At 37.3% G+C, this 27,645-nt stretch overlaps 2 protein-coding genes across 2 annotated transcripts in view; one reads left to right on the top strand and one right to left on the bottom strand.

Annotated features, from left to right (window-relative positions):
• Window positions 1-27,645, top strand: part of LOC119495339 — a 296,329-nt gene that overhangs the window by 235,628 nt on the left and 33,056 nt on the right. Inside the window, exons 10-28 of the mRNA XM_037781700.1 lie at window positions 2,571-2,870; window positions 16,142-16,462; window positions 16,693-16,989; window positions 17,304-17,627; window positions 17,858-18,157; window positions 19,638-19,961; window positions 20,192-20,491; window positions 20,806-21,129; window positions 21,360-21,656; window positions 21,971-22,294; window positions 22,525-22,824; window positions 23,139-23,462; window positions 23,693-23,989; window positions 24,304-24,627; window positions 24,858-25,157; window positions 25,472-25,795; window positions 26,025-26,324; window positions 26,639-26,962; window positions 27,193-27,492. Of these exons, the coding sequence (XP_037637628.1) occupies window positions 2,571-2,870; window positions 16,142-16,462; window positions 16,693-16,989; window positions 17,304-17,627; window positions 17,858-18,157; window positions 19,638-19,961; window positions 20,192-20,491; window positions 20,806-21,129; window positions 21,360-21,656; window positions 21,971-22,294; window positions 22,525-22,824; window positions 23,139-23,462; window positions 23,693-23,989; window positions 24,304-24,627; window positions 24,858-25,157; window positions 25,472-25,795; window positions 26,025-26,324; window positions 26,639-26,962; window positions 27,193-27,492 (5,904 nt within the window). The remainder of the gene's footprint in view (window positions 1-2,570; window positions 2,871-16,141; window positions 16,463-16,692; window positions 16,990-17,303; window positions 17,628-17,857; window positions 18,158-19,637; window positions 19,962-20,191; window positions 20,492-20,805; window positions 21,130-21,359; window positions 21,657-21,970; window positions 22,295-22,524; window positions 22,825-23,138; window positions 23,463-23,692; window positions 23,990-24,303; window positions 24,628-24,857; window positions 25,158-25,471; window positions 25,796-26,024; window positions 26,325-26,638; window positions 26,963-27,192; window positions 27,493-27,645) is intronic.
• On the bottom strand, window positions 6,175-10,073 carry LOC119495352. The gene is made up of 4 exons (XM_037781739.1): window positions 9,646-10,073; window positions 9,048-9,200; window positions 7,400-7,492; window positions 6,175-7,188 (listed from the first exon to the last, which is right to left on the bottom strand). Exons 1-4 carry the CDS (start codon window positions 9,787-9,789, stop codon window positions 6,868-6,870), a joined length of 711 nt encoding a protein of 236 aa, XP_037637667.1. The 5' UTR covers window positions 9,790-10,073; the 3' UTR covers window positions 6,175-6,867.

Here is a 27,645-nt window from a genome sequence, read left to right on the forward strand (position 1 = left end):
TCGATCTGTTTCACATCTGTCTCTTCTTTCTTACCCAGAGGTCAGAAGCTAAGAGTGATGTGGACGTGACGTACAGCTCTGTGGTTACTGTGAAACAACAAACTGTGCAACCGGTAAATTTTCACAGCCCAGTCTCACACTGTTGCCCAAATACATGGTGTAGCTTTTTTTCTCTCATTTTTTAACCACACTGTTAGTGTGGCGGTTGACTCTTAGTCTGCTTAATCTTTGATCTTTCTTACTAATTGTCATTTTTTCTTCTGTTCTGCAACAGGTTGAAGCAAAAGATGAGGATGTAACATATAGCAGGTTGGCCCAGCACCAGCAAAACCTGTAACCCCATGTTAACCCTACATCTTATCCGCCTGTCTATCACTGGACTCTTTTCTTAGATGATAGTGTTGCAATGTGTTGCCATCTGTTCTTTGGTTTTGCAACAACTTCTTACTTATTTTTAATGTTGAGGGTTAACACCTCCTCCTTTTTTTATTCTCCTCTGCATAGCTGCAAAATGTTTCACACAAGTGATGAACTGGGCCTGGTTTCCCAAAAGCATCTTAAAGCTAAGACGTTTGCAATATCCATCTTACGACCCTGCTTAAGCTGAAGATGTGTTTCCCAAAAACTTCGACAAAAGCGTTCCACTCTTAGCAATGATCCTATCGACTCGTAGGAGGTTAAAGAGCATCTTAAGAAGCTTCAGGACCTGCAGGAGGAACAAAAATAACATGTTTCATTGAAGTTTTTATTGTTTTTGTTTATTATAATCTGTACTATATTGAACAGTGATGTTGTTTAAGTGACGTTTGATGTAAAATGAGGGATAATGTTTAAAATAAAAAATAAGAAAATGAAATGAATAACGCACAAATGAATTCAGCAATTGATCTATCAGTTTCTGTTGTCATCCTCCTTTCCTTTTTCTAGTCATGTAATATATTCATCTCTTCTGGCTGAAACGCCACTGCCCTGATGTTGTTTTTGCATTTTCCCCATCTTCTCTTTTCTTTTTATTAATGGTGCATGCTTGCCACACGATTAGAGGTTTGATATAGAAAAGATTACATTCACAAGAGATGATGTGTGCATTGAAGATTATAGGAACGGCCACTGCTTCATTTGGGGTTTAAAATGTGCTTAAACCTCAGTAGGCAGGAAATGTTTGGCATCAATGGGCAAAAATTCCATAATAAACTTTCAGCATATTGTAATTCAAGTGTTCTGAGAGAAAACTACATTTCTGCACCTCCTCATGACTCTGTTTTCAGGCTTTAAAAATGTAACCTCTGACGGGAGACTTTGGCCAATCACAGGTCATTTCAGAGAGAGAGCGTTCCTATTGGCTGTTCATTCAACGGAGGCAGCTGTCAATCACTCGCAAACGCTAATCAAACGGTCAAACTCGGCAATCAATAATCAATATTCTGTTACTGTAATGCCTATTTCTCACCTCAAATGTTTTCAGAAACATCTTGTAGTGTACTGTTAAGCAGTAAAATGAAAAAGTTTGTAAACTTAGCCTGTGTGTCTCCTTTGTGGTTATTAAAACACAGGTTACGAAAGATGAATAAGTTCACTCAAATAGCATTCATTATTTCATCATACACATTTGAAGCAGTTTAAACTGTTCAATCGACCTGTTTCATTTCTGTCTCTTCTTTCTTACCCAGTTGTCAGATGCTAAGAGTGATGTGGACGTGATATACAACTCTGGTTACTGTAGAACAACAAACTGTGCAAAGGATATGTATTTTTATCTATCATCAAACCAATTGCAACTGTCTTACAGGAGGGGGAGGAGAGATTTTAAGTGTTGCAGTTGCATATTTAAGAAAATCAGGAAATAGAAAATCAGTCTGTCAGTGCCTTGGTTCATGTAGTTTTATCTGACTCTGCTCACTCACCAACATGACTGTTCATCTCAGCTTTCTTCTCATCATCACTGGACTCACAGGTCGGTCACCAGGTTCATGTTACAATTTAGAAATGTGTTTTTAATACATCTAATTCGTTAAATGTCATTGAATAATTTACCCTCCAGTTTGTATTTCAAATATTTTGAAGACTATAATGACCTAATGTGTAAAACAACAGCTAGTATGAACATCTATTACATGCAGGTCATCTGAAGGAAGATTATTGTTAGTGAATAAAAGCATTAAAATGCTGTATTTGTTCTTGTTGCAGGAATTCACACCATAACAACAGTCAATGAAGTGTCAGTGAAGGCTGGAGATTTAATCTCCATCCCATGTCTCTATGACTCACAGTACATGAACCATGTGAAATACTTCTGTAAAGGATATTACAGGAAGTCCTGCTCTAATGCAGTTAGAGGTAAGAGACCGTAAACATCTTTAAGCACATTTCAAATCCTTTGTGAACACTAAGGAGGTTGTCATCGTTTACTGCAATTTTTTAATTACATTGTCACTCTAAACGAATGTGAATAAATATAAAGTTTGAGGACATTAATTATCCACCAGTTGTAATAAGACGTCTGAAACATCACCAGCATGTACCAAAGGCTTCTGCAATTTTCTCTTGAATACTATTTGTTTCCCCTTAAGGTACGCCCAGTCTCTATGTGGATCATCAGGAGATTACAGGATTTAAAGGACATAGTATAACCATCAATTGTCACTATCGTAACTCTGGAGAAAATGCGTGGTGCAGGCCGGACGTCTTCTGTGTGAATACGTCGTCTGGATCAATGGATGGAACAAGAGTGACCATCAGTAGGAGTGTCCCCAATGTTTTCACTGTGACAATGAGTGGACTGAGGACAGGGAGCAGCAGCTGGTATTGGTGTGTTAAAGGAAACTTACAGATGCCAGTACATGTAACTGTTACTGAGCAACCTGCCACTAGTAAGTTATTATAAATTATAAATATAAAATTGTAAATTATAAATATTTTTCAAGTGTCATTTATAAATGTTTTGATTTAATATATAAGATATATTGGGATTCATTATTGTCATTTTACTCTAGTATTCATTGTCTTGTTTTGGATTATAGCCACTCTTACAGCAACAAGCCATTTAACCACCTTATCATCAACTCCTGAGCCTGTGAATGTCAAAACTGTTTTTGAGCAACCTGCCTCTAGTAAGTCCTTTAAGTAATTTGCATTCATAAATATTTGTCAAGTACTACAATCTATGTGTTGTTTTAATACAGAAGTGATATTAGCATTGAGTATTGTTGTATTTCAGTGGTAATCATGGTGCTATTTTGAATTTTACACAGTTACAGCAACAGGTTTAACCCCTGTGTCACCCACTCTTCAACCTGTGAATCTCTCCCCTGCACCCACAGCTCAGGGTGTACACCCAAGGTCAGCAGCCTTTGCATTAACATAGAGTATTTAGAGAAATGTGGCCATTTTGTGATCCAGAAAACAGTCCTTGTAAGAATCTGTACATGTGTTTTTACTGACATTAGAAGATAAGTTGTACTGTAAGACTAAATAACGTTTTAACTGCAAGACTAAATAACTTTTTAACTGCAGTATGTGACCAGGATGATGAATATATTTTAGACTACTTTTTAAATAAGACTGTTCTGTTTATTTATGTATTTATTTATTGTTAATAATTTGCATTAAAATTTCCTGCTGCAGTCCTTCTGATCACCTAAAGATTTTCGGCATCCGTCTGAGCGTGTTGGTCCTCGTTGTCATGGTGACCTTGTTCATCTGTTTTATGATCAAAAGACACAGTAAGTAAATGGTGAACTGATAAAAACAATTTTTGTTATAAATATCTGGTTATTCTACAATATTTTGTTTGAATTGAGGACTAGTTTGCATTACTGTCATCGAGCATTGAGAGTCCGTAAAAGGTGTTTTTATCTGTCTCTCCTTTAGTGCAGACCAGAGCAGAATCATCAGACACAACAACGGTAAAATATGTGGATTAATATATATTTTCACAGAGCAAACTGAATTACACTGTAGAGATGATTTCATTATAATGTATTTATGTTTACTACAGTTCTATACTGTACATGTATTGTTGTTAAGAAGATACATTAACCACAATCAGAACTCAACAAAACATGTCTTTGATCACAAAGCTATAATATAGTATTGTAAGCTTAATGCAGTACCTGTGAGGGTTTCTGGACAATATTTTTCATCGTTTTGTGTTGTTAATTGATTTCCCAATAATAAATATATACTTTACATACATTTGCATGAAGCAGCATATTTGTCCACTCCCATGTTGATAAGAGTATTAAATACTTGACAAATCTCCCTTTAAGGTACATTTTCAGCAGATAAACATGTGTGATTAATTTGCGATTAATTGTGATTAACTTTGGACCATTGATTGCAATTACATTTTTTAATGGATCGACAGCCCTAAAATAATATAATTTCATTAGCTTTGTGGAACTGCAAACATTTAGAACTTAAAGAGCAATATGTAACGTGGTTTTATCAGTGCATTGTAGAGTTATGGAAAGGAGAGCGATGCTGTTAAAACCTTGATTTTATAACTATTGAAGAGAGACTCTGTTGCTAGTACTAGTACTACTGTGACTACCTGCAGCACTGGAATGATTTTATTGTGTCATAGGTGAAAGACTTCAAAGTGAAACCAACATAGTCAATTTAAGATTCGAAAAAGTGTACATTTACACATTTACACCTTCAACTTAGTAACATGAAACTTATCCTGTTATTCAGACATTTTCATAGCAAGTCTATCATAGCTATACTAAAATGGGTATATTTGATTTTCTGTGATAAGTGTCATCAATAAAAACAATTTGTTTCATGACAATTATAATGTGCCTTCTATCAACATTAGAAACTGTAATCTTAAAGACGACCTATTACGCTTTTGTGCTTTTTCCCCTTTCCTTTAGTGTGTTTTATAGTTTTTTGTTCATGTGAAAGGTCGGCAAAGTTACAAAGCCCAAAGTCCACGCCAAAGGGAGTTCTTCTCCCCCACAGAAACATTGCTCCTGAACTGCCTGAAACGCCTTGATTGAAGTCCCGCCTTTTATTCCATAACGTGGTGATGTCACCAAGTAATGCATTTGTATAACGGCTAGCTTGGCATGCCCTCAAACAAAGCTAGTTATAAGCCATCCATCCTCTGTATGGTCTATGTCTGTAGTTTGTGGCTGTAAAGTTTCATGAGGCTGTGATTATCCTAGAGGTCACCACAGGTCATTTTATAACGTGAGGTCAAGTTTCAAAAAATGGTCTCACTACAATGAAATGGCTACTATGGGGACTAACATAATCAAACATGATGTCAAATGTAACTGAATAAAGACAAACAACTTGCAGGGCACAGAGGAGTACAAAATAATTAGGGCTGTCAACGTTAATGCGATAATAATGCATCAACGAAAAATCGTTTTAATGCCACTAACTTTTTTAACGCATTAACGCAACTTGTGATTTTTAGGTTGTAGTGGGCTCAGTTTTAAAGCTAGAGTGAAGATATTATCATATGAAACTAGAAAACCTAAAGAATCCATTGGTACCAACCAGTTAGCTTATCAAGAAGGAGGCTAAATATCGCTCCAAACTTACGTTAGTTACCTTTGTTGAGGAAAAACTGTCGTGGCCATTTTCAAAGGGGTCCCTGACCTCAAGATAAGTGAATGAAAATGGGTTCTATGGGTACCCAAGAGTCTCCCCTTTACAGACATGCCCACTTTATGGTAATCACATGCAGTTTGGGGCAAGTCATAGTCAAGTCAGCACACTGACACACTGACAGCTGTTGTTGCCTGTTGAGCTTGAGTTTATATGACGAATAAGTACACTCAATTAACATTTATTATTTCATCATACACATTTCAAATTGAATGAAGGAAAAAATAAAAAAATAAACCGTTCAATTCAGATCTTCACATCTGTCTCTTAACCCGAATAAGTTGAGTTTACTAGAAATTTGCGTGGAAACCGGTTGCACTAAACTAGTTAAGTTTTAACATAATGTCAAACTAAACAGGTCGAGTTTAATCAACTTAGAACCTTAAATTGCACGAGTAGACATAATTGCTATTTAAAGTATTTTTTTAATACAACTTGTGTCTTTTCTTCTAATTTAATTAATTATACTATTGTGATTTTGAGATTTTATTGTTTCAATAAATTGCATTGAAGGGAAGAAATGAAACAATACATTTAAATTTGCCAATGTATTTTATTAACAAATAAACTTGTTTGAAATATGAACACAGCATTAACAATATCTGCTCTATCCATGTGAATGACTGCATACATATAAACAGGCATTAAAACTGTATAAAAGCCTCTAAAACTCCAACGGATAAAATGAGTTAACTTTGTTAACTATATAATGTACAAGGTAACCGGTAATGGTACGGGGGAGGGGGGTAGATTTCACAACAATGACCCGCTAGCTGTACATTATCCTGCTTATTACATGGCTACTTACTTAAATCAAAAACACTACAACGTCCGAAGACAGAACTCAGCCATAGCTGCGGTATATTAAACATAGCAACAGTCTGCTATAAAGAAATTGACTATTCAATAAAGCCGTGTAATAAATCAAATGAAGTGAGCACTAATATGCAGTCCTGAGCATACACTTCTACATCCTGTACTGTAGAACACAAGTAGGTGGATAAGCTGACTCTGCATCTAAGACCTAAACATTATATACAAGCAGAAAAATCATCCTCATAACAATAGACACAAAACAGAATGTAAACATTTGTACTCAAACAGATACAGTTAGACAAAAAAAGGCACAGCTAAAATGTTTTTTATATGGGAGCACCTTATGGATTTTGTGTGTGTATGTATGTGTGTGTGCGCACGTGCGTGTGCGTGTGTGTGGCCTCCTTATGAGACCAACATAGTATTTCTTTACATTGCAAGCTGGTTCTTCAAGGTTTGTAACCTTGGTTTTAGTTCACTGTGGCCCAATGTGAGAAGTACCTGTTGGATGAACTGGAATGTGAACTTCATAGACTTGTGGTAGTTGAGATGCAGTGCATATGAAAGTCCAAACAGAAGGCACATCGCTTTAGGAAGGTCTTTAATGTTGTCCATCACAACTTCTCCCTCAATGATGACCTTCAAAGAGGTTGGACTGAGATGCAGGGAAGATGCAACCGCAGCACCTTCAGGCTCAACCTGGAGGATTCCAATCTCGATGTGGCGGAATGAGTCATCATCATCAGCGTCCTTCATAAATGATACAAACATAAGAGCACAATCATGACATGTCTCATTTAATAGCCATCAGTAATGTTAAGCAATGTAGCCTAGTCACAGGAGAGTCAGACACGAGGGAAGGTGTGAATTGGTTATGACTGCTGGGGTAGATTACACAAACACACAAATCACCCAACTCTGGTCCTTTTAGATACATATAAGAACGTAAGAGGTAACTTACAAAGCCTGCTCTGTAGAAGTCTGTGGGGTTGTCACCAAGGACAATGGGAAGCCCTCTGAGCACCAATGTCCGAACAGCAGTTGGCTCTGTAGTCTTTTGGGGAGCAAAATGACAACACGTTACATAGCTAGAATGACAAGAAATTAATGGTTATAAGAAAGTAGAGATGCCCTGCCGATTCAGATTTTCTTTCTAAGAACTATAATTGACAGCATTTTTTCACCACCGCCCCGGAACCATCCAGAAAAATAATTTTAACCGTCCCAAAGTCAGTGTACACCATCAGATATTCTAAATGTTTTCCTTTTCCTTTGTTATTGTCATCTATAGTGGTTATTTGCATAAAAATACACAGTTAAAATGATTAGGAAATAAATAAATATTTGCTTTGATTAAAAATAATTCTTGGCATTAGTTTTAATTCTATATTATAAGCTGCTTAGAGAAGTTAAACAGGTCATATTTCTCTCTCTATTATCTATTTTATATTGCTGTAAAAACAAACAAATCGAGCGTAGCGTTAGTTCAGGCAGGCCATGAAGTCAAGCGCTGCTCATATGACAGCTGTCAGCTGATGGCGGCCGATCTTAGGCCGGCCAATCGGCTGATGCATCATCTGACAGATCAGCTGATTCCCTTCTAGGCATTCATTGGCAAATTTCATACAGGGCGCCTTATTTAAGCTGCTTCAACCTGGCTACCTGTGCTGCTTCTTCTACAAAGCCGCTCGCAACCCACCTCCACCCCACCACCTCCTTTAATACTGTGTGTGACTAACCAATATCATTCTGTGTTATTGATGCTGGCTCTGTTCTGCACCCGGGGGGGTCTTTGCTGCTGCTCTCCCTGCCTTTGGCTTTCCATGTATGCACATGGAAGGGCAAGGAGGAGTGCTCTCCTTGCCTCATGCTACCACGTAGGCTCGTGGATCCACGTATGCGCGTGGATGGGCAGGGAGGTCCCAGAGCAGAGCCATACCGCCAAATATAATGTATATATTACTGCAATGGAAATAAAGTTTCTTTGACTAAAGTGGTCCTGACTGAACTAGATTTATTCAAGTTTCTCACCAAAAACTACATTTTACAAGATTACATTTGAACATGTGTTGTAAATGTAATCTTGTAATAAAATATATAATAGAATAGATAATAGAGGGGGTATTATGACCTGTTTAACTAACACCGTGTCCTAGCTGGATGCGACGCAATATAAAACGTGTGTTTTCTATTTAAAAAGTAGGCTACAAATTTAGATAGCAAGTACTACTAACCCATCTTCGAAGTGGTGATGTCCGGTTACGTCTCCAGTCTGACATGGAGCTCACAGCTGATATGCAAGTGGTTTGTTTACATGACGTAGAACAGAAGTGCATATTTAACGCATTCAGTATGGACAGAGAGCGTCCGATGCTACGCGATAGTTGGATGCTCGCATCCAGTTAGGACACGGTGTAACAAAAAACAGTATGCAAAAGGTAATAAAATGAGTAAATGTTGAAGTACATGGGATTTACTTTTGTTTGTGGTATTGACTACTAAATTTCTGATATCGTGACATTCCTAATTGCCCAACTAATACAGTAGCACTTTCTGTGACATGTCATTACATAAGCTGTGAAAACAATGCATAATGTGTATGTACCAACCTTGGTCTGTTGTAAAAGCTGTGTCAACTGCTGCCCAACGTTCCCGCTCTTGGATCTGAATATTTCGATAAGACAAAAACTGTGCCGATCGATGCTTTCATAGAATTCCTGCTTGAGGTTCTTGCCCACAATCCTGTTGAACTCCATGACAACCTGAAAAATACAGAGAATGTGCCAGTATTACATTTCAAGAAAAATAATGCTGTGGCTGGGGGCGACAGCGTGAGGTGAGAAAATCAAAATTGATCACACTTACAGGAGCACGACGCGATTCCTGCTCAAGCGGTTTCCTTTGTTGTCCATCTGTATTGTGTTTGCATCTCTACTGCCGTCAGAGCTGAAAAACACCCCTGAATGTCCTTTTTGGATTTTAAATATTCAGTCTTTCAGTCCATTAATTAGCCTCTTTGTTCCATCCCCAACCAACTACAAGTGACCCAATATCCCACCCGCCACACCTTCTCATATGGGCCTTAAAGAATAAATGAGCAATGAAATAAATTAAGAAATGACAAAAGGCTATCCGGAGACATCAAATGACACAAAGATAGATAAGCAAAAACATTTGCATTATACTGTAGATCTCTCTTGAACATACCTGATCCTCAGTAAAAAGAGCAGGCCATCGTTCCACCATCTTGCTTATGGCAGGTTCAGACTCCACCACTTCTTTTCTTCTCAGTGCAAACGTCTGGTCCATCTTCTGTTTCACAAGTTGTCCATTTGGTGTTCTCTTTTGCATTTCATCAACCAAGTCTTTGCGGGCACCCTCGAGGGCTGCCTGATCACATCCCTCTGGAAAGTTGGGCAAGTAGTTGAGTTCGCCCTTATTTGCCTTCTTGATATTCTTATTAGCTGGTTTTCCTTCTGTTGAATGCCCTCCCCGTTTACCTGCATTTACTGCAACATCAAGGCATCCTGATCTTTGTTCTGTAATTAACCATTTTATATTTTAGACTATTTTTCCACCCACTACAGCGACTGGTTGAGCCTCGTTCCTGGAGACAGGGGTGCTTACTTATCAGTGATGCTGCAACACTTTCGAACTGAGCATTATTTGGGTATGCTGTGTAGCTATACATGCTCTCTGCCAATCTTTCAAGGATCTCGTGTTTCAGCTCTTTTGACACTTTCAGGAGTGTGCCGTCACAAAGACACAGCAGATCTGCTTGCCTAAGTCTATAGTCTACATCAACAGAAAAATTTAGGATATCAAATATTTCTGGCCACGGTTTCTGTCGCTCCTGAGATGACGTTGAGAGGATCTCTGTATCCGCTGTACTGGGTGTGTCACTCAAGAATTCATCAGATGTTGGAACAGGTTCCAACTCAAGTACAGGGATGACTTTAACTGTTGGCTTTTCTGGAAGATCTTCAATGTCCATCAGATTGCATAGTTCATAGTTGAATTCAGGATCTTTGTATTGGAGACTGCAGTTGTAATGAAGTCCCAGTGATTCTTTAAGCTTACTTATCAAATCCTCCACTGTAGAAGGCCTCGTATTCAGGATGACCTTTCTTATATCTGCCTCTGTGAGAATGACCCTCAAGGTCATCTTCTGGTGTGCCGTCATCTTGGGAATAAAAATAATAATTAGCTCATTAGAAATAGGCATGTCATCAATAACAGTTTCTGAGCCATTGCTAGATGGTTGCTAGTGTTACTGAGTGGCTGCTATGGCATCACTTCATAGGATTAATAACTTGGTTGCTTAATTTCATTGCAGTATTTTTCTTGGGAAAAAGTATGAGAATAAAGTTCCAATACATAAATGTTTATGTGACAGAACAATCAAGAAACAGTTTAGCATATCCATGAAAAAAGCTGCAAAATATGACCATTTAGGCCTACATTTAGACTCCATCTGGAGCCACGTTGCTTGGATTGATTGCGGCACGCACACGTGGCTTTTTAACACAGAATATAACGCTTGAGTGTCACTATTTAATTGTCTACAAATCTGTATGCAGGAAGAGGGAAAACATCATTCAGCTCTTTTAGTTGCACCACACACGGAGAGGGGTTGGTGCTGTCACAGAGTTCGAAGGATCTGAAATGCTCATGGTACCATGCAGTCATCGTGTTGCAGACGAACAGGATCTCTGTGTTAATTGCCACAATCTGTTTGATCTGCTTAAATGCAGGGAGACCTGAGCATGAACCAACAGAGAGTATCATATCAGCACAATATTTGATTCTATCAACAAAGACTGATGATGCAACAAGAACGGTTGCAAGCTGAGGGACTCTCTGGCGGAAAACTTGTTGGACATTCTCAGGGTAAGATGTGATCAATGCTGTAGTAACCCTGTCCATTTCAACTGTAGGCTTGAAAAATGAACTTGTGTCTAAATAGTAAGACATCATTTTCTGATGCTTTACAGCCAGTGTTAGTGCTACATTTCTGAAGTTGTGAGCATTACGAATGACCTGTTTAAAGAATTTGTGCTTTCCCTCGAAACGCATTGTCCAGACGTATTTGGAGGCACATGGTCTTCTTGGCCCATTTCATCAGTTACGGTACCAGAGACTATTTCTGGCTTGAACGTTCTCCAATTGTCTGTTCTGTGCTGTCTACTTCTATGTGCATTAAATGTGGAGTACACATTAGTATGGAAGTTACATCCTGTGAATGGACACTGGACTCTGTGATTAACTTTTCAATATGTACTGCGCAGGTGAGTGAAAAGAACTGCTTCTGTGCAGGGTGCAGAAAAATCACAGAACTGACAGTGAAAGGTTACTTGGGCAGTTTCACACAAAGTTGTGCATCCTGGGTTTTCTGGTGGATCTTCGATAGGTGGACCTTAAGTGCATTCATGGAATTAAATGTGCACAAACAGTCTTGGTGTAAGCAAGGAAAAGGTACTGTTCTGCTGTAACTCCCATGTTCTAGCCTGTAATGTTTTAACAGGTAACCCCTTTTCTCCGTTACAAACTCACAATACTTACATGGCCACTGCATCTTCACATGAACCTGTAACGACAGAACATAAGAACACTTTTAGCTCAATGTTAGCTCAAAATGTAAACTAATAACCAACTTAACTAACTAATGATCTCGTCCTTTGAAAGTCAGCTAAGTTACTGCTATAAATGTAAAAGAATCACTCATGATGTAATGCTTTTGCTAACGCTAACTGTTAACACCAGTTGAATCAGTAAAGTTACATTAACACATCAAATATAGCTTAGCTAGCGTTAGCCACATGCTTAAACGTGTTACAGCTCTGCTACATCGACGGCTTGATATTGACTAACGGCCGACCGTCGGTGTGTCTGTAGCCCTAGCTAGTATTTAGTAGTGATGTTACATGTTGTGCCGAGGCTTCGGAGCGTGTGTCGAATAATCCAGGAAGTTTCCTGCGATGCGCGTATCAATGCTTGTATCGTTTTAGACCAATGACGTCATTGATGACATCCGAAGCCTCACTGCCCAGCCATACCGCTGACTGGTTCAGGAAGTGGTTCCAATCTTCACCGGTTGAACCAATGCCACTTTCCAGAAGTGACACAGAACACTAATATTACCCCTCCTGCAATTATTATATTATATTACACTACAATTATTGACCAAAGGATTGGTTTACACACATAAGATGCATTACTCACAAAACAATTACAGTTTAGTATACATGTATCTTATATACTCATAATATACTTACTAAATAGACATTTTATTATATATTATATAGATATAAATTGATTACATGGTAATAGATTTTTCTTTATTGTTTATAGTCATTCCCAACAGCCTTTACTGGCGCAAAATACAGTATATCACAGATCTGTGGTCCCAGTAGACCACAACCAGCACTGCTCCCAGAAGACCACTTACACTTACACACCAAAAACTGACAAACTGACAATAACCTGATATTTTCAGGTGGATTTTCATTTAATTCTCACTGTGCAATATCATTTTCCACTCGTGCAATTGTGTTAATAGTCTGTTTATTGTCAATACTGTATATACTGCTCCTATCTTTATACTTGGTTCATATTTTGTTACACTTTGTTTAGCTCTTTTTTACTGTGTTAGCTGATGCACCTTGTTTTTTGCACTATCCCCTTTGCTGCTGTACACTGCAAATGTCCCCACTGCGGGACTAATAAAAGGAATATCTTATTTTATCTTATCACATGGTTAAGATCATATCTGCCTGTTTTACACTCTTTGACCACCAGCTGGTTTAATGTGCACATGAAGCCTCCAGCAATGAACCCTTTTCAGAACCAATTTGCTGGAAAGCTTCAAAGCTTCATGAGGCTTCATCTCATCATCACTAGTATTTAGCGGTGTGGGACACACCGGTGGTGACGTTACGAATTAAACGTTAACGTTATAAACTGTGAACCGACAGAAAACGTCAAGTTAACACTAAGCTAACGTAAGCTACAGTTAGCTACAGTTAGCTAGCTAACTGTAGCTAACTGTAGCTAACCTGCGGTCACTGCTGCGGTCTTTTTGGTAACGTTAATTAATTTCCCCTGAAAGATATCAGACACACTCACTCCCCTCCCTACAGAAACACAACATACTGAGTTATCTCTGCTTAAAACACAACATACTGAGTTATCTCTACTTAAAACACAACATACTGAGTTATCTCTACTTAAAACACAACATACTGAGTTATCTCTAATTAAAACACAACATACTGAGTTATCTCTGCTTAAAACACAACATACTGAGTTATCTCTACTTAAAACACAACATACTGAGTTATCTCTGCTTAAAACACAACATACTGAGTTATCTCTAATTAAAAAACAACATACTGAGTTATCTCTGCTTAAAACACAACATACTGAGTTATCTCTAATTAAAAAACAACATACTGAGTTATCTCTACTTAAAACACAACATACTGAGTTATCTCTACTTAAAACACAACATACTGAGTTATCTCTGCTTAAAACACAACATACTGAGTTATCTCTAATTAAAACACAACATACTGAGTTATCTCTGCTTAAAAAACAACATACTGAGTTATCTCTGCTTAAAAAACAACATACTGAGTTATCTGTAATTAAAACACAACATACTGAGTTATCTCTGCTTAAAACACAACATACTGAGTTATCTCTGCTTAAAACACAACATACTGAGTTATCTCTGCTTAAAACACAACATACTGAGTTATCTCTGCTTAAAACACAACATACTGAGTTATCTCTGCTTAAAACACAACATACTGAGTTATCTCTGCTTAAAACACAACATACTGAGTTATCTCTGCTTAAAACACAACATACTGAGTTGTCTCTGCTTAAAACACAACATACTGAGTTATCTCTGCTTAAAACACAACATACTGAGTTATCTCTGCTTAAAAAACAACATACTGAGTTATCTCTAATTAAAACACAACATACTGAGTTATCTCTTAAAAGTTTAAATTCAAATAAAATCTGGGTTTACAGAAGCTAAGAGTGGTGTGGACGTGATGTACAGCTCCATGGTTACCGTAGAACAACAAACTGTGCAAAGGATATTTATATATAAACATCATCCAATCAACTGCAACTTTTGGAGAGGGAGGAGAGATGTGTTGCAGTTGTATATTTACTAAAGTGAGGAAATAGAAAATCAGTCTGTCAGTGCCTTGGTTCATGTAGTTTTATCTGACTCTGCTCACTCACCAACATGACTGTTCATCTCAGCTTTCTTCTCATCATCACTGGACTCACAGGTCAGTCACCAGGTTCATGTCACAATATAGAAATGTGGCGTTTTTATGCATCTAATTCTTTAAATGTCATTGAGTAATATACCCTCCAGTTTGTATTTCAAATATTTTGAAGAATATAATGACCTAATGTGTAAAACAACAGCTAGTATGAACATCTATTACATGCAGGTCATCTGAAGGAAGATTATTGTTAGAGAATAAAAGCATTAAAATGCTGTATTTGTTCTTGTTGCAGGACTTCACAGCCTATCAATCAGTAAAATGTCAGTGAAGGCTGGAGATTCAATCTCCATCCCATGTGTCTATGGCTCACAGTACATGAACCATGTGAAATACTTATGTAAAGGATATAAATGGTCCTCCTGCTCTTATGCAATTAAAACAAACAGCATACATTCAGTAAAGTATTCAATCTCTGATGACAAAAGCAGAGGAATCTTCACTGTGACTATAAAAGATCTGACGGTTAATGACGGTGATTATTACTGGTGTACTGTGGAGATTGATGACGGGTCAGATGTCGGAGGCTATTTTCACCTGTCGGTCACCAAAGGTAAGAGACCTTAAAGCATCTTCAACATTTAAAATCCCTTGTGAACACTGAGGAGATTTTCATTGTTTGCTGCAATTTTTTAATTACTTTGGCACTCAAAGTTATAGAGAGTAAATGTAAAGGTTGAGGACATTAATTATCCACCAGTTGTAATAAGACGTCTGAAACATCACCAGCATGTCCAAAGGCTTCTGCAATTTTCTATTGAATACTATTTGTTTTCCCTTAAGATACGCCCAGTCTCTATGTGGATCATCAGGAGATTACAGGATATAAAGGATATAGTATAACCATCAATTGTCACTATCGTAACCCTGGACAAATTGCGTGGTGCGGGGGCAGCTCCTGTGTGACGACGCCGTCTGGATCAATAGATGGAACAACAGTAACCATCAATGCAAATGTCCCCAATGTTTTCACTGTGACTATGAGTGAACTGATGACAGAGAGCAGCGGCTGGTATATGTGTGCTAAAGGAGACTTACAGATGCCAGTACATGTAACTGTTACTGAGCAACCTGCCACTAGTAAGTTATTATAAATTCTAAATATAAAATGATAAATTATAAATATTTTTCAAGTGTCATTTATAAATGTTTTGATTTAATATAGAAGATGTATTTGGATTCATTATTGTCATTTTACTCTAGTATGCATTGTCTTGTTTTGGTGTCATTGAGTAATATACCCTCCAGTTTGTATTTCAAATATGTTGAAGAATATAATGACCTAATGTGTAAAACAACAGCTAATATGAACATCTATTACATGCAGGTCATCTGAAGGAAGATTATTGTTAGTGAATAAAAGCATTAAAATGCTGTATTTGTTCTTTTTGCAGGAATTCACAGCATGACAGTCAGTGAAGTGTCAGGGAAGGCTGGAGATTCAATCTCCATCCCATGTCTCTATTACTTACAGCACATGAACCATGTGAAATACTTCTGTAAAGGAAATCATTGGTCCTCCTGCTCTGATGTAGTTAAAACAAACCAACCAAGTAGTTCAGGAAAGTTTTCAATCTCTGATGACAAAAGCAGAGGAATCTTCACTGTGACTATAAAAGATCTGACTGATGAGGACACTGATGATTACTGGTGTGCTGTGGAGATTGATGACGGGCCACATGACGGAGAGAAGTTTCACCTTTCGGTCACCAGAGGTAAGAGAACTTAAAGCATCTTCAACATTTAAAATCCCTTGTGAACACTGAGGAGATTCTCATTGTTAGCTGCAATTTTTTAATTACTTTGACACTCAAAATTATAGAGAGTAAATGTAAAGGTTGAGGACATTAATTATCCACCAGTTGTAATAACACGTCTGAAACATCACCAGCATGTCCAAAGGCTTCTGCAATTTTCTATTGAATACTATTTGTTTTCCCTTAAGATACGCCCAGTCTCTATGTGGATCATCAGGAGATTACAGGATATAAAGGATATAGTATAACCATCAACTGTCACTATCATAACCCTGGAGAAATTGCGTGGTGCGGGAGCAGCTCCTGTGTGACAACGTCGTCTGAATTAATAGATGGAACAAGAGTAACCATCAGTAGGAGTGTCCCCAATGTTTTCACTGTGACTATGAGTGAACTGATGACAGAGAGCAGCGGCTGGTATATGTGTGTTAAAGGAGACTTACAGATGCCAGTACATGTAACTGTTACTGAGCCACCTGCCACTAGTAAGTTATTATAAATTATAAATATAAAATTGTAAATTATAAATATTTTTCAAGTGTCATTTATAAATGTTTTGATTTAATATAGAATATATATTTGGATTCATTATTATCATTTTACTCTAGTATTCATTGTCTAGTTTTGGTGTCTTTGAGTAATATACCCTCCAGTTTGTATTTCAAATATGTTGAAGACTATAATGACCTTATGTGTAAAACAACAGATAATATGAACATCTATTACATGCAGGTCATCTGAAGGAAGATTATTGTTAGTGAATAAAAGCATTAAAATGCTGTATTTGTTCTTGTTGCAGGAATTCACAGCATAACAACAGTCAGTGGAGTGTCAGTGAAGGCTGGAGATTCAATCTCCATCCCATGTCTCTATGACTCACAGTACAAGAACCATGTGAAATACTTCTGTAAAGGAAATCATTGGTCCTCCTGCTCTGATGCAGTTAAAACAAACCAACCAAGTAGTTCAGGAAAGTTTTCAATCGCTGATGACAAAAGCAGAGGAATCTTCACTGTGACTATAAAAGATCTGACGGATAAAGACGGTGATGATTACTGGTGTGCTGTGGAGATTGATGACAGGCCACATGACGGAGAGAAGTTTCACCTTTCGGTCACCAGAGGTAAGAGACCTTAAACATCTTCAACATTTAAAATCCCTTGTGAACACTGAGGAGATTCTCATTGTTTGCTGCAATTTTTTAATTACTTTGGCACTCAAAATTATAGAGAGTAAATGTAAAGGTTGAGGACATTAATTATCCACCAGTTGTAATAAGACGTCTGAAACATCACCAGCATGTACCAAAGGCTTCTGCAATTTTCTATTGAATACTATTTGTTTTCCCTTAAGATACGCCCAGTCTCTATGTGGATCATCAGGAGATTACAGGATATAAAGGATATAGTATAACCATCAATTGTCACTATCATAACTCTGGAGAAAGTGCGTGGTGCAGGCTGGGCAGCTCCTGTGTGACGACGTCGTCTGGATCAATAGATGGAACAAGAGTGACCATCAGTAGGAGTGTCCCCAATGTTTTCACTGTGACTATGAGTGAACTGAGGACAGAGAGCAGCGGCTGGTATTGGTGTCTTAAAGGAGACTTACAGATGCCAGTACATTTAACTGTTACTGAGCAACCTGCCAATAGTAAGTTATTATAAATTATAAATATAAAATTGTAAATTATAAATAATTTTCAAGTGTCATTTATAAATGTTTTGATTTAATATAGAATATGTATTTGGATTCATTATTGTCATTTTACTCTAGTATTCATTGTCTTGTTTTGGTGTCATTGAGTAATATACCCTCCAGTTTGTATTTCAAATATGTTGAAGAATATAATGACCTAATGTGTAAAACAACAGATAATATGAACATCTATTACATGCAGGTCATCTGAAGGAAGATTATTGTTAATGAATAAAAGCATTAAAATGCTGTATTTGTTATTTTTGCAGGAATTCACACCATAACAACAGTCAGTGGAGTGTCAGGGAAGGCTGGAGATTCGGTCACTATCCCATGTCTCTATGACTCACAGCACATGAACCATGTGAAATACTTCTGTAAAGGAAATCATTGGTCCTCCTGCTCTGATGCAGTTAAATCAAACCAACCAAGTAGTTCAGGAAAGTTTTCAGTCTCTGTTGACAAAAGCAGAGGAATCTTCACTGTGACTATAAAAGATGTGACGGATAAAGACGCTGATGATTACTGGTGTGCTGTGGAGATTGATGAAAGGCCACATGACGGAGAGAAGTTTCACCTTTCGGTCACCAGAGGTAAGAGAACTTAAAGCATCTTCAACATTTAAAATCCCTTGTGAACACTGAGGAGATTCTCATTGTTTGCTGCAATTTTTTAATTACTTTGGCACTCAAAGTTATAGAGAGTAAATGTAAAGGTTGAGGACATTAATTATCCACCAGTTGTAATAAGACGTCTGAAACATCACCAGCATGTCCAAAGGCTTCTGCAATTTTCTATTGAATACTATTTGTTTTCCCTTAAGATACACCCGGTCTCTATGTGGATCAGCAGGAGATTACAGGATATAAAGGATATAGTATAACCATCAATTGTCACTATCATAACCCTGGAGAAAGTGCGTGGTGCAGGGGCAGCTCCTGTGTGACGACGTCGTCTGGATCAATAGATGGAACAAGAGTAACCATCAGTAGGAGTGTCCCCAATGTTTTCACTGTGACTATGAGTGAAACTGATGACAGAGAGCAGCGGCTGGTATATGTGTGTTAAAGGAGACTTACAGATGCCAGTACATGTAACTGTTACTGAGCAACCTGCCGATAGTAAGTTATTATAAATTCTAAATATAAAATTGTAAATTATAAATATTTTTCAAGTGTCATTTATAGATGTTTTGATTTAATATAGAAGATGTATTTGGATTCATTATTGTCATTTTACTCTAGTATTCATTGTCTTGTTTTGGTGTCATTGAGTAATATACCCTCCAGTTTGTATTTCAAATATGTTGAAGAATATAATGACCTGATGTGTAAAACAACAGCTAGTATGAACATCTATTACATGCAGGTCATCTGAAGGAAGATTATTGTTAGTGAATAAAAGCATTAAAATGCTGTATTTGTTCTTGTTGCAGGAATTCACACCATAACAACAGTCAGTGAAGTGTCAGTGAAGGCTGGAGATTCAATCTCCATCCCATGTCTCTATGACTCACAGCACATGAACCATGTGAAATACTTCTGTAAAGGAAATCATTGGTCCTCCTGCTCTGATGCAGTTAAATCAAACCAACCAAGTAATTCAGGAAAGTTTTCAGTCTCTGTTGACAAAAGCAGAGGAATCTTCACTGTGACTATAAAAGATGTGACGGATAAAGACGCTGATGATTACTGGTGTGCTGTGGAGATTGATGACGGGCCACATGACGGAGAGAAGTTTCACCTTTCGGTCACCAGAGGTAAGAGACCTTAAACATCTTCAACATTTAAAATCTCTTGTGAACACTGAGGAGATTCTCATTGTTTGCTGCAATTTTTTAATTACTTTGGCACTCAAAATTATAGAGAGTAAATGTAAAGGTTTAGGACATTAATTATCCACCAGTTGTAATAAGACGTCTGAAACATCACCAGCATGTACCAAAGGATTCTGCAATTTTCTATTGAATACTATTTGTTTTCCCTTAAGATACGCCCAGTCTCTATGTGGATCATCAGGAGATTACAGGATATAAAGGATATAGTATAACCATCAATTGTCACTATCATAACTCTGGAGAAAGTGCGTGGTGCAGGCTGGGCAGCTCCTGTGTGACGACGTCGTCTGGATTAATAGATGGAACAAGAGTGACCATCAGTAGGAGTGTCCCCAATGTTTTCACTGTGACTATGAGTGAACTGATGACAGAGAGCAGCGGCTGGTATTGGTGTCTTAAAGGAGACTTACAGATGCCAGTACATGTAACTGTTACTGAGCAACCTGCCAATAGTAAGTTATTATAAATTCTAAATATAAAATTGTAAATTATAAATAATTTTCAAGTGTCATTTATAAATGTTTTGATTTATTATAGAAGATGTATTTGGATTCATTATTGTCATTTTACTCTAGTATTCATTGTCTTGTTTTGGTGTCATTGTGTCATATACCCTCCAGTTTGTATTTCAAATATGTTGAAGAATATAATGACCTAATGTGTGAAACAACAGATAATATGAACATCTATTACATGCAGGTCATCTGAAGGAAGATTATTAGTAATGAATAAAAGCATTAAAATGCTGTATTTGTTATTTTTGCAGGAATTCACACCATAACAACAGTCAGTGGAGTGTCAGGGAAGGCTGGAGATTCGGTCACTATCCCATGTCTCTATGACTCACAGCACATGAACCATGTGAAATACTTCTGTAAAGGAAATCATTGGTCCTCCTGCTCTGATGCAGTTAAATCAAACCAACCAAGTAGTTCAGGAAAGTTTTCAGTCTCTGTTGACAAAAGCAGAGGAATCTTCACTGTGACTATAAAAGATGTGACGGATAAAGACGCTGATGATTACTGGTGTGCTGTGGAGATTGATGAAAGGCCACATGACGGAGAGAAGTTTCACCTTTCGGTCACCAGAGGTAAGAGAACTTAAAGCATCTTCAACATTTAAAATCCCTTGTGAACACTGAGGAGATTCTCATTGTTTGCTGCAATTTTTTAATTACTTTGGCACTCAAAGTTATAGAGAGTAAATGTAAAGGTTGAGGACATTAATTATCCACCAGTTGTAATAAGACGTCTGAAACATCACCAGCATGTCCAAAGGCTTCTGCAATTTTCTATTGAATACTATTTGTTTTCCCTTAAGATACACCCGGTCTCTATGTGGATCAGCAGGAGATTACAGGATATAAAGGATATAGTATAACCATCAATTGTCACTATCATAACCCTGGAGAAAGTGCGTGGTGCAGGGGCAGCTCCTGTGTGACGACGTCGTCTGGATCAATAGATGGAACAAAAGTAACCATCAGTAGGAGTGTCCCCAATGTTTTCACTGTGACTATGAGTGAACTGATGACAGAGAGCAGCGGCTGGTATATGTGTGTTAAAGGAGACTTACAGATGCCAGTACATGTAACTGTTACTGAGCAACCTGCCGATAGTAAGTTATTATAAATTATAAATATAAAATTGTAAATTATAAATAATTTTCAAGTGTCATTTATAAATGTTTTGATTTAATATAGAAGATGTATTTGGATTCATTATTGTCATTTTACTCTAGTATTCATTGTCTTGTTTTGGTGTCATTGAGTAATATACCCTCCAGTTTGTATTTCAAATATGTTGAAGAATATAATGACCTGATGTGTAAAACAACAGCTAGTATGAACATCTATTACATGCAGGTCATCTGAAGGAAGATTATTGTTAATGAATAAAAGCATTAAAATGCTGTATTTGTTCTTGTTGCAGGAATTCACACCATAACAACAGTCAGTGAAGTGTCAGTGAAGGCTGGAGATTCAATCTCCATCCCATGTCTCTATGACTCACAGCACATGAACCATGTGAAATACTTCTGTAAAGGAAATCATTGGTCCTCCTGCTCTGATGCAGTTAAATCAAACCAACCAAGTAATTCAGGAAAGTTTTCAGTCTCTGTTGACAAAAGCAGAGGAATCTTCACTGTGACTATAAAAGATGTGACGGATAAAGACGCTGATGATTACTGGTGTGCTGTGGAGATTGATGACAGGCCACATGACGGAGAGAAGTTTCACCTTTCGGTCACCAGAGGTAAGAGACCTTAAACATCTTCAACATTTAAAATCCCTTGTGAACACTGAGGAGATTCTCATTGTTTGCTGCAATTTTTTAATTACTTTGGCACTCAAAATTATAGAGAGTAAATGTAAAGGTTTAGGACATTAATTATCCACCAGTTGTAATAAGACGTCTGAAACATCACCAGCATGTACCAAAGGCTTCTGCAATTTTCTATTGAATACTATTTGTTTTCCCTTAAGATACGCCCAGTCTCTATGTGGATCATCAGGAGATTACAGGATATAAAGGATATAGTATAACCATCAATTGTCACTATCATAACTCTGGAGAAAGTGCGTGGTGCAGGCTGGGCAGCTCCTGTGTGACGACGTCGTCTGGATCAATAGATGGAACAAGAGTGACCATCAGTAGGAGTGTCCCCAATGTTTTCACTGTGACTATGAGTGAACTGAGGACAGAGAGCAGCGGCTGGTATTGGTGTCTTAAAGGAGACTTACAGATGCCAGTACATTTAACTGTTACTGAGCAACCTGCCAATAGTAAGTTATTATAAATTATAAATATAAAATTGTAAATTATAAATAATTTTCAAGTGTCATTTATAAATGTTTTGATTTAATATAGAATATGTATTTGGATTCATTATTGTCATTTTACTCTAGTATTCATTGTCTAGTTTTGGTGTCATTGAGTAATATACCCTCCAGTTTGTATTTCAAATATGTTGAAGAATATAATGACCTGATGTGTAAAACAACAGATAGTATGAACATCTATTACATGCAGGTCATCTGAAGGAAGATTATTGTTAATGAATAAAAGCATTAAAATGCTGTATTTGTTATTTTTGCAGGAATTCACACCATAACAACAGTCAGTGGAGTGTCAGGGAAGGCTGGAGATTCGGTCACTATCCCATGTCTCTATGACTCACAGCACATGAACCATGTGAAATACTTCTGTAAAGGAAATCATTGGTCCTCCTGCTCTGATGCAGTTAAATCAAACCAACCAAGTAGTTCAGGAAAGTTTTCAGTCTCTGTTGACAAAAGCAGAGGAATCTTCACTGTGACTATAAAAGATGTGACGGATAAAGACGCTGATGATTACTGGTGTGCTGTGGAGATTGATGAAAGGCCACATGACGGAGAGAAGTTTCACCTTTCGGTCACCAGAGGTAAGAGAATTTAAAGCATCTTCAACATTTAAAATCCCTTGTGAACACTGAGGAGATTCTCATTGTTTGCTGCAATTTTTTAATTACTTTGGCACTCAAAGTTATAGAGAGTAAATGTAAAAGTTGAGGACATTAATTATCCACCAGTTGTAATAAGACGTCTGAAACATCACCAGCATGTCCAAAGGCTTCTGCAATTTTCTATTGAATACTATTTGTTTTCCCTTAAGATACACCCGGTCTCTATGTGGATCAGCAGGAGATTACAGGATATAAAGGATATAGTATAACCATCAATTGTCACTATCATAACCCTGGAGAAAGTGCGTGGTGCAGGGGCAGCTCCTGTGTGACGACGTCGTCTGGATCAATAGATGGAACAAAAGTAACCATCAGTAGGAGTGTCCCCAATGTTTTCACTGTGACTATGAGTGAACTGATGACAGAGAGCAGCGGCTGGTATATGTGTGTTAAAGGAGACTTACAGATGCCAGTACATGTAACTGTTACTGAGCAACCTGCCGATAGTAAGTTATTATAAATTATAAATATAAAATTGTAAATTATAAATAATTTTCAAGTGTCATTTATAAATGTTTTGATTTAATATAGAAGATGTATTTGGATTCATTATTGTCATTTTACTCTAGTATTCATTGTCTTGTTTTGGTGTCATTGAGTAATATACCCTCTAGTTTGTATTTCAAATATGTTGAAGAATATAATGACCTGATGTGTAAAACAACAGCTAGTATGAACATCTATTACATGCAGGTCATCTGAAGGAAGATTATTGTTAGTGAATAAAAGCATTAAAATGCTGTATTTGTTCTTGTTGCAGGAATTCACACCATAACAACAGTCAGTGAAGTGTCAGTGAAGGCTGGAGATTCAATCTCCATCCCATGTCTCTATGACTCACAGCACATGAACCATGTGAAATACTTCTGTAAAGGAAATCATTGGTCCTCCTGCTCTGATGCAGTTAAATCAAACCAACCAAGTAATTCAGGAAAGTTTTCAGTCTCTGTTGACAAAAGCAGAGGAATCTTCACTGTGACTATAAAAGATGTGACGGATAAAGACGCTGATGATTACTGGTGTGCTGTGGAGATTGATGACAGGCCACATGACGGAGAGAAGTTTCACCTTTCGGTCACCAGAGGTAAGAGACCTTAAACATCTTCAACATTTAAAATCTCTTGTGAACACTGAGGAGATTCTCATTGTTTGCTGCAATTTTTTAATTACTTTGGCACTCAAAATTATAGAGAGTAAATGTAAAGGTTTAGGACATTAATTATCCACCAGTTGTAATAAGACGTCTGAAACATCACCAGCATGTACCAAAGGCTTCTGCAATTTTCTATTGAATACTATTTGTTTTCCCTTAAGATACGCCCAGTCTCTATGTGGATCATCAGGAGATTACAGGATATAAAGGATATAGTATAACCATCAATTGTCACTATCATAACTCTGGAGAAAGTGCGTGGTGCAGGCTGGGCAGCTCCTGTGTGACGACGTCGTCTGGATCAATAGATGGAACAAGAGTGACCATCAGTAGGAGTGTCCCCAATGTTTTCACTGTGACTATGAGTGAACTGAGGACAGAGAGCAGCGGCTGGTATTGGTGTCTTAAAGGAGACTTACAGATGCCAGTACATTTAACTGTTACTGAGCAACCTGCCAATAGTAAGTTATTATAAATTATAAATATAAAATTGTAAATTATAAATAATTTTCAAGTGTCATTTATAAATGTTTTGATTTAATATAGAATATGTATTTGGATTCATTATTGTCATTTTACTCTAGTATTCATTGTCTAGTTTTGGTGTCATTGAGTAATATACCCTCCAGTTTGTATTTCAAATATGTTGAAGAATATAATGACCTGATGTGTAAAACAACAGATAGTATGAACATCTATTACATGCAGGTCATCTGAAGGAAGATTATTGTTAATGAATAAAAGCATTCAAATGCTGTATTTGTTATTTTTGCAGGAATTCACACCATAACAACAGTCAGTGGAGTGTCAGGGAAGGCTGGAGATTCGGTCACTATCCCATGTCTCTATGACTCACAGCACATGAACCATGTGAAATACTTCTGTAAAGGAAATCATTGGTCCTCCTGCTCTGATGCAGTTAAATCAAACCAACCAAGTAGTTCAGGAAAGTTTTCAGTCTCTGTTGACAAAAGCAGAGGAATCTTCACTGTGACTATAAAAGATGTGACGGATAAAGACGCTGATGATTACTGGTGTGCTGTGGAGATTGATGACAGGCCACATGACGGAGAGAAGTTTCACCTTTCGGTCACCAGAGGTAAGAGACCTTAAACATCTTCAACATTTAAAATCCCTTGTGAACACTGAGGAGATTCTCATTGTTTGCTGCAATTTTTTAATTACTTTGACACTCAAAATTATAGAGAGTAAATGTAAAGGTTGAGGACATTAATTATCCACCAGTTGTATTAAGACGTCTGAAACATCACCAGCATGTCCAAAGGCTTCTGCAATTTTCTATTGAATACTATTTGTTTTCCCTTAAGATACGCCCAGTCTCTATGTGGATCATCAGGAGATTACAGGATATAAAGGATATAGTATAACCATCAATTGTCACTATCATAACTCTGGAGAAAGTGCGTGGTGCAGGCTGGGCAGCTCCTGTGTGACGACGTCGTCTGGATTAATAGATGGAACAAGAGTGACCATCAGTAGGAGTGTCCCCAATGTTTTCACTGTGACTATGAGTGAACTGATGACAGAGAGCAGCGGCTGGTATTGGTGTCTTAAAGGAGACTTACAGATGCCAGTACATGTAACTGTTACTGAGCAACCTGCCAATAGTAAGTTATTATAAATTCTAAATATAAAATTGTAAATTATAAATAATTTTCAAGTGTCATTTATAAATGTTTTGATTTATTATAGAAGATGTATTTGGATTCATTATTGTCATTTTACTCTAGTATTCATTGTCTTGTTTTGGTGTCATTGTGTCATATACCCTCCAGTTTGTATTTCAAATATGTTGAAGAATATAATGACCTAATGTGTGAAACAACAGATAATATGAACATCTATTACATGCAGGTCATCTGAAGGAAGATTATTAGTAATGAATAAAAGCATTAAAATGCTGTATTTGTTATTTTTGCAGGAATTCACACCATAACAACAGTCAGTGGAGTGTCAGGGAAGGCTGGAGATTCGGTCACTATCCCATGTCTCTATGACTCACAGCACATGAACCATGTGAAATACTTCTGTAAAGGAAATCATTGGTCCTCCTGCTCTGATGCAGTTAAAACAAACCAACCAAGTAGTTCAGGAAAGTTTTCAATCTCTGATGACAAAAGCAGAGGAATCTTCACTGTGACTATAAAAGATGTGACTGATGAGGACACTGATGATTACTGGTGTGCTGTGGAGATTGATGACGGGCCACATGACGGAGAGAAGTTTCACCTTTCGGTCACCAGAGGTAAGAGACCTTAAAGCATCTTCAACATTTAAAATCCCTTGTGAACACTGAGGAGATTCTCATTGTTTGCTGCAATTTTGTAATTACTTTGACACTCAAAATTATAGAGAGTAAATGTAAAGGTTGAGGACATTAATTATCCACCAGTTGTATTAAGACGTCTGAAACATCACCAGCATGTCCAAAGGCTTCTGCAATTTTCTATTGAATACTATTTGTTTTCCCTTAAGATACGCCCAGTCTCTATGTGGATCATCAGGAGATTACAGGATATAAAGGATATAGTATAACCATCAATTGTCACTATCATAACTCTGGAGAAAGTGCGTGGTGCAGGCTGGGCAGCTCCTGTGTGACGACGTCGTCTGGATTAATAGATGGAACAAGAGTGACCATCAGTAGGAGTGTCCCCAATGTTTTCACTGTGACTATGAGTGAACTGATGACAGAGAGCAGCGGCTGGTATTGGTGTCTTAAAGGAGACTTACAGATGCCAGTACATTTCACTGTTACTGAGCAACCTGCCAATAGTAAGTTATTATAAATTATAAATATAAAATTGTAAATTATAAATAATTTTCAAGTGTCATTTATAAATGTTTTGATTTAATATAGAAGATGTATTTGGATTCATTATTGTCATTTTACTCTAGTATTCATTGTCTAGTTTTGGTGTCATTGAG

Source organism: Sebastes umbrosus, chromosome 10 (genome assembly GCF_015220745.1).
Source record: "Sebastes umbrosus isolate fSebUmb1 chromosome 10, fSebUmb1.pri, whole genome shotgun sequence".
Lineage (NCBI taxonomy): Eukaryota > Metazoa > Chordata > Actinopteri > Perciformes > Sebastidae > Sebastes > Sebastes umbrosus.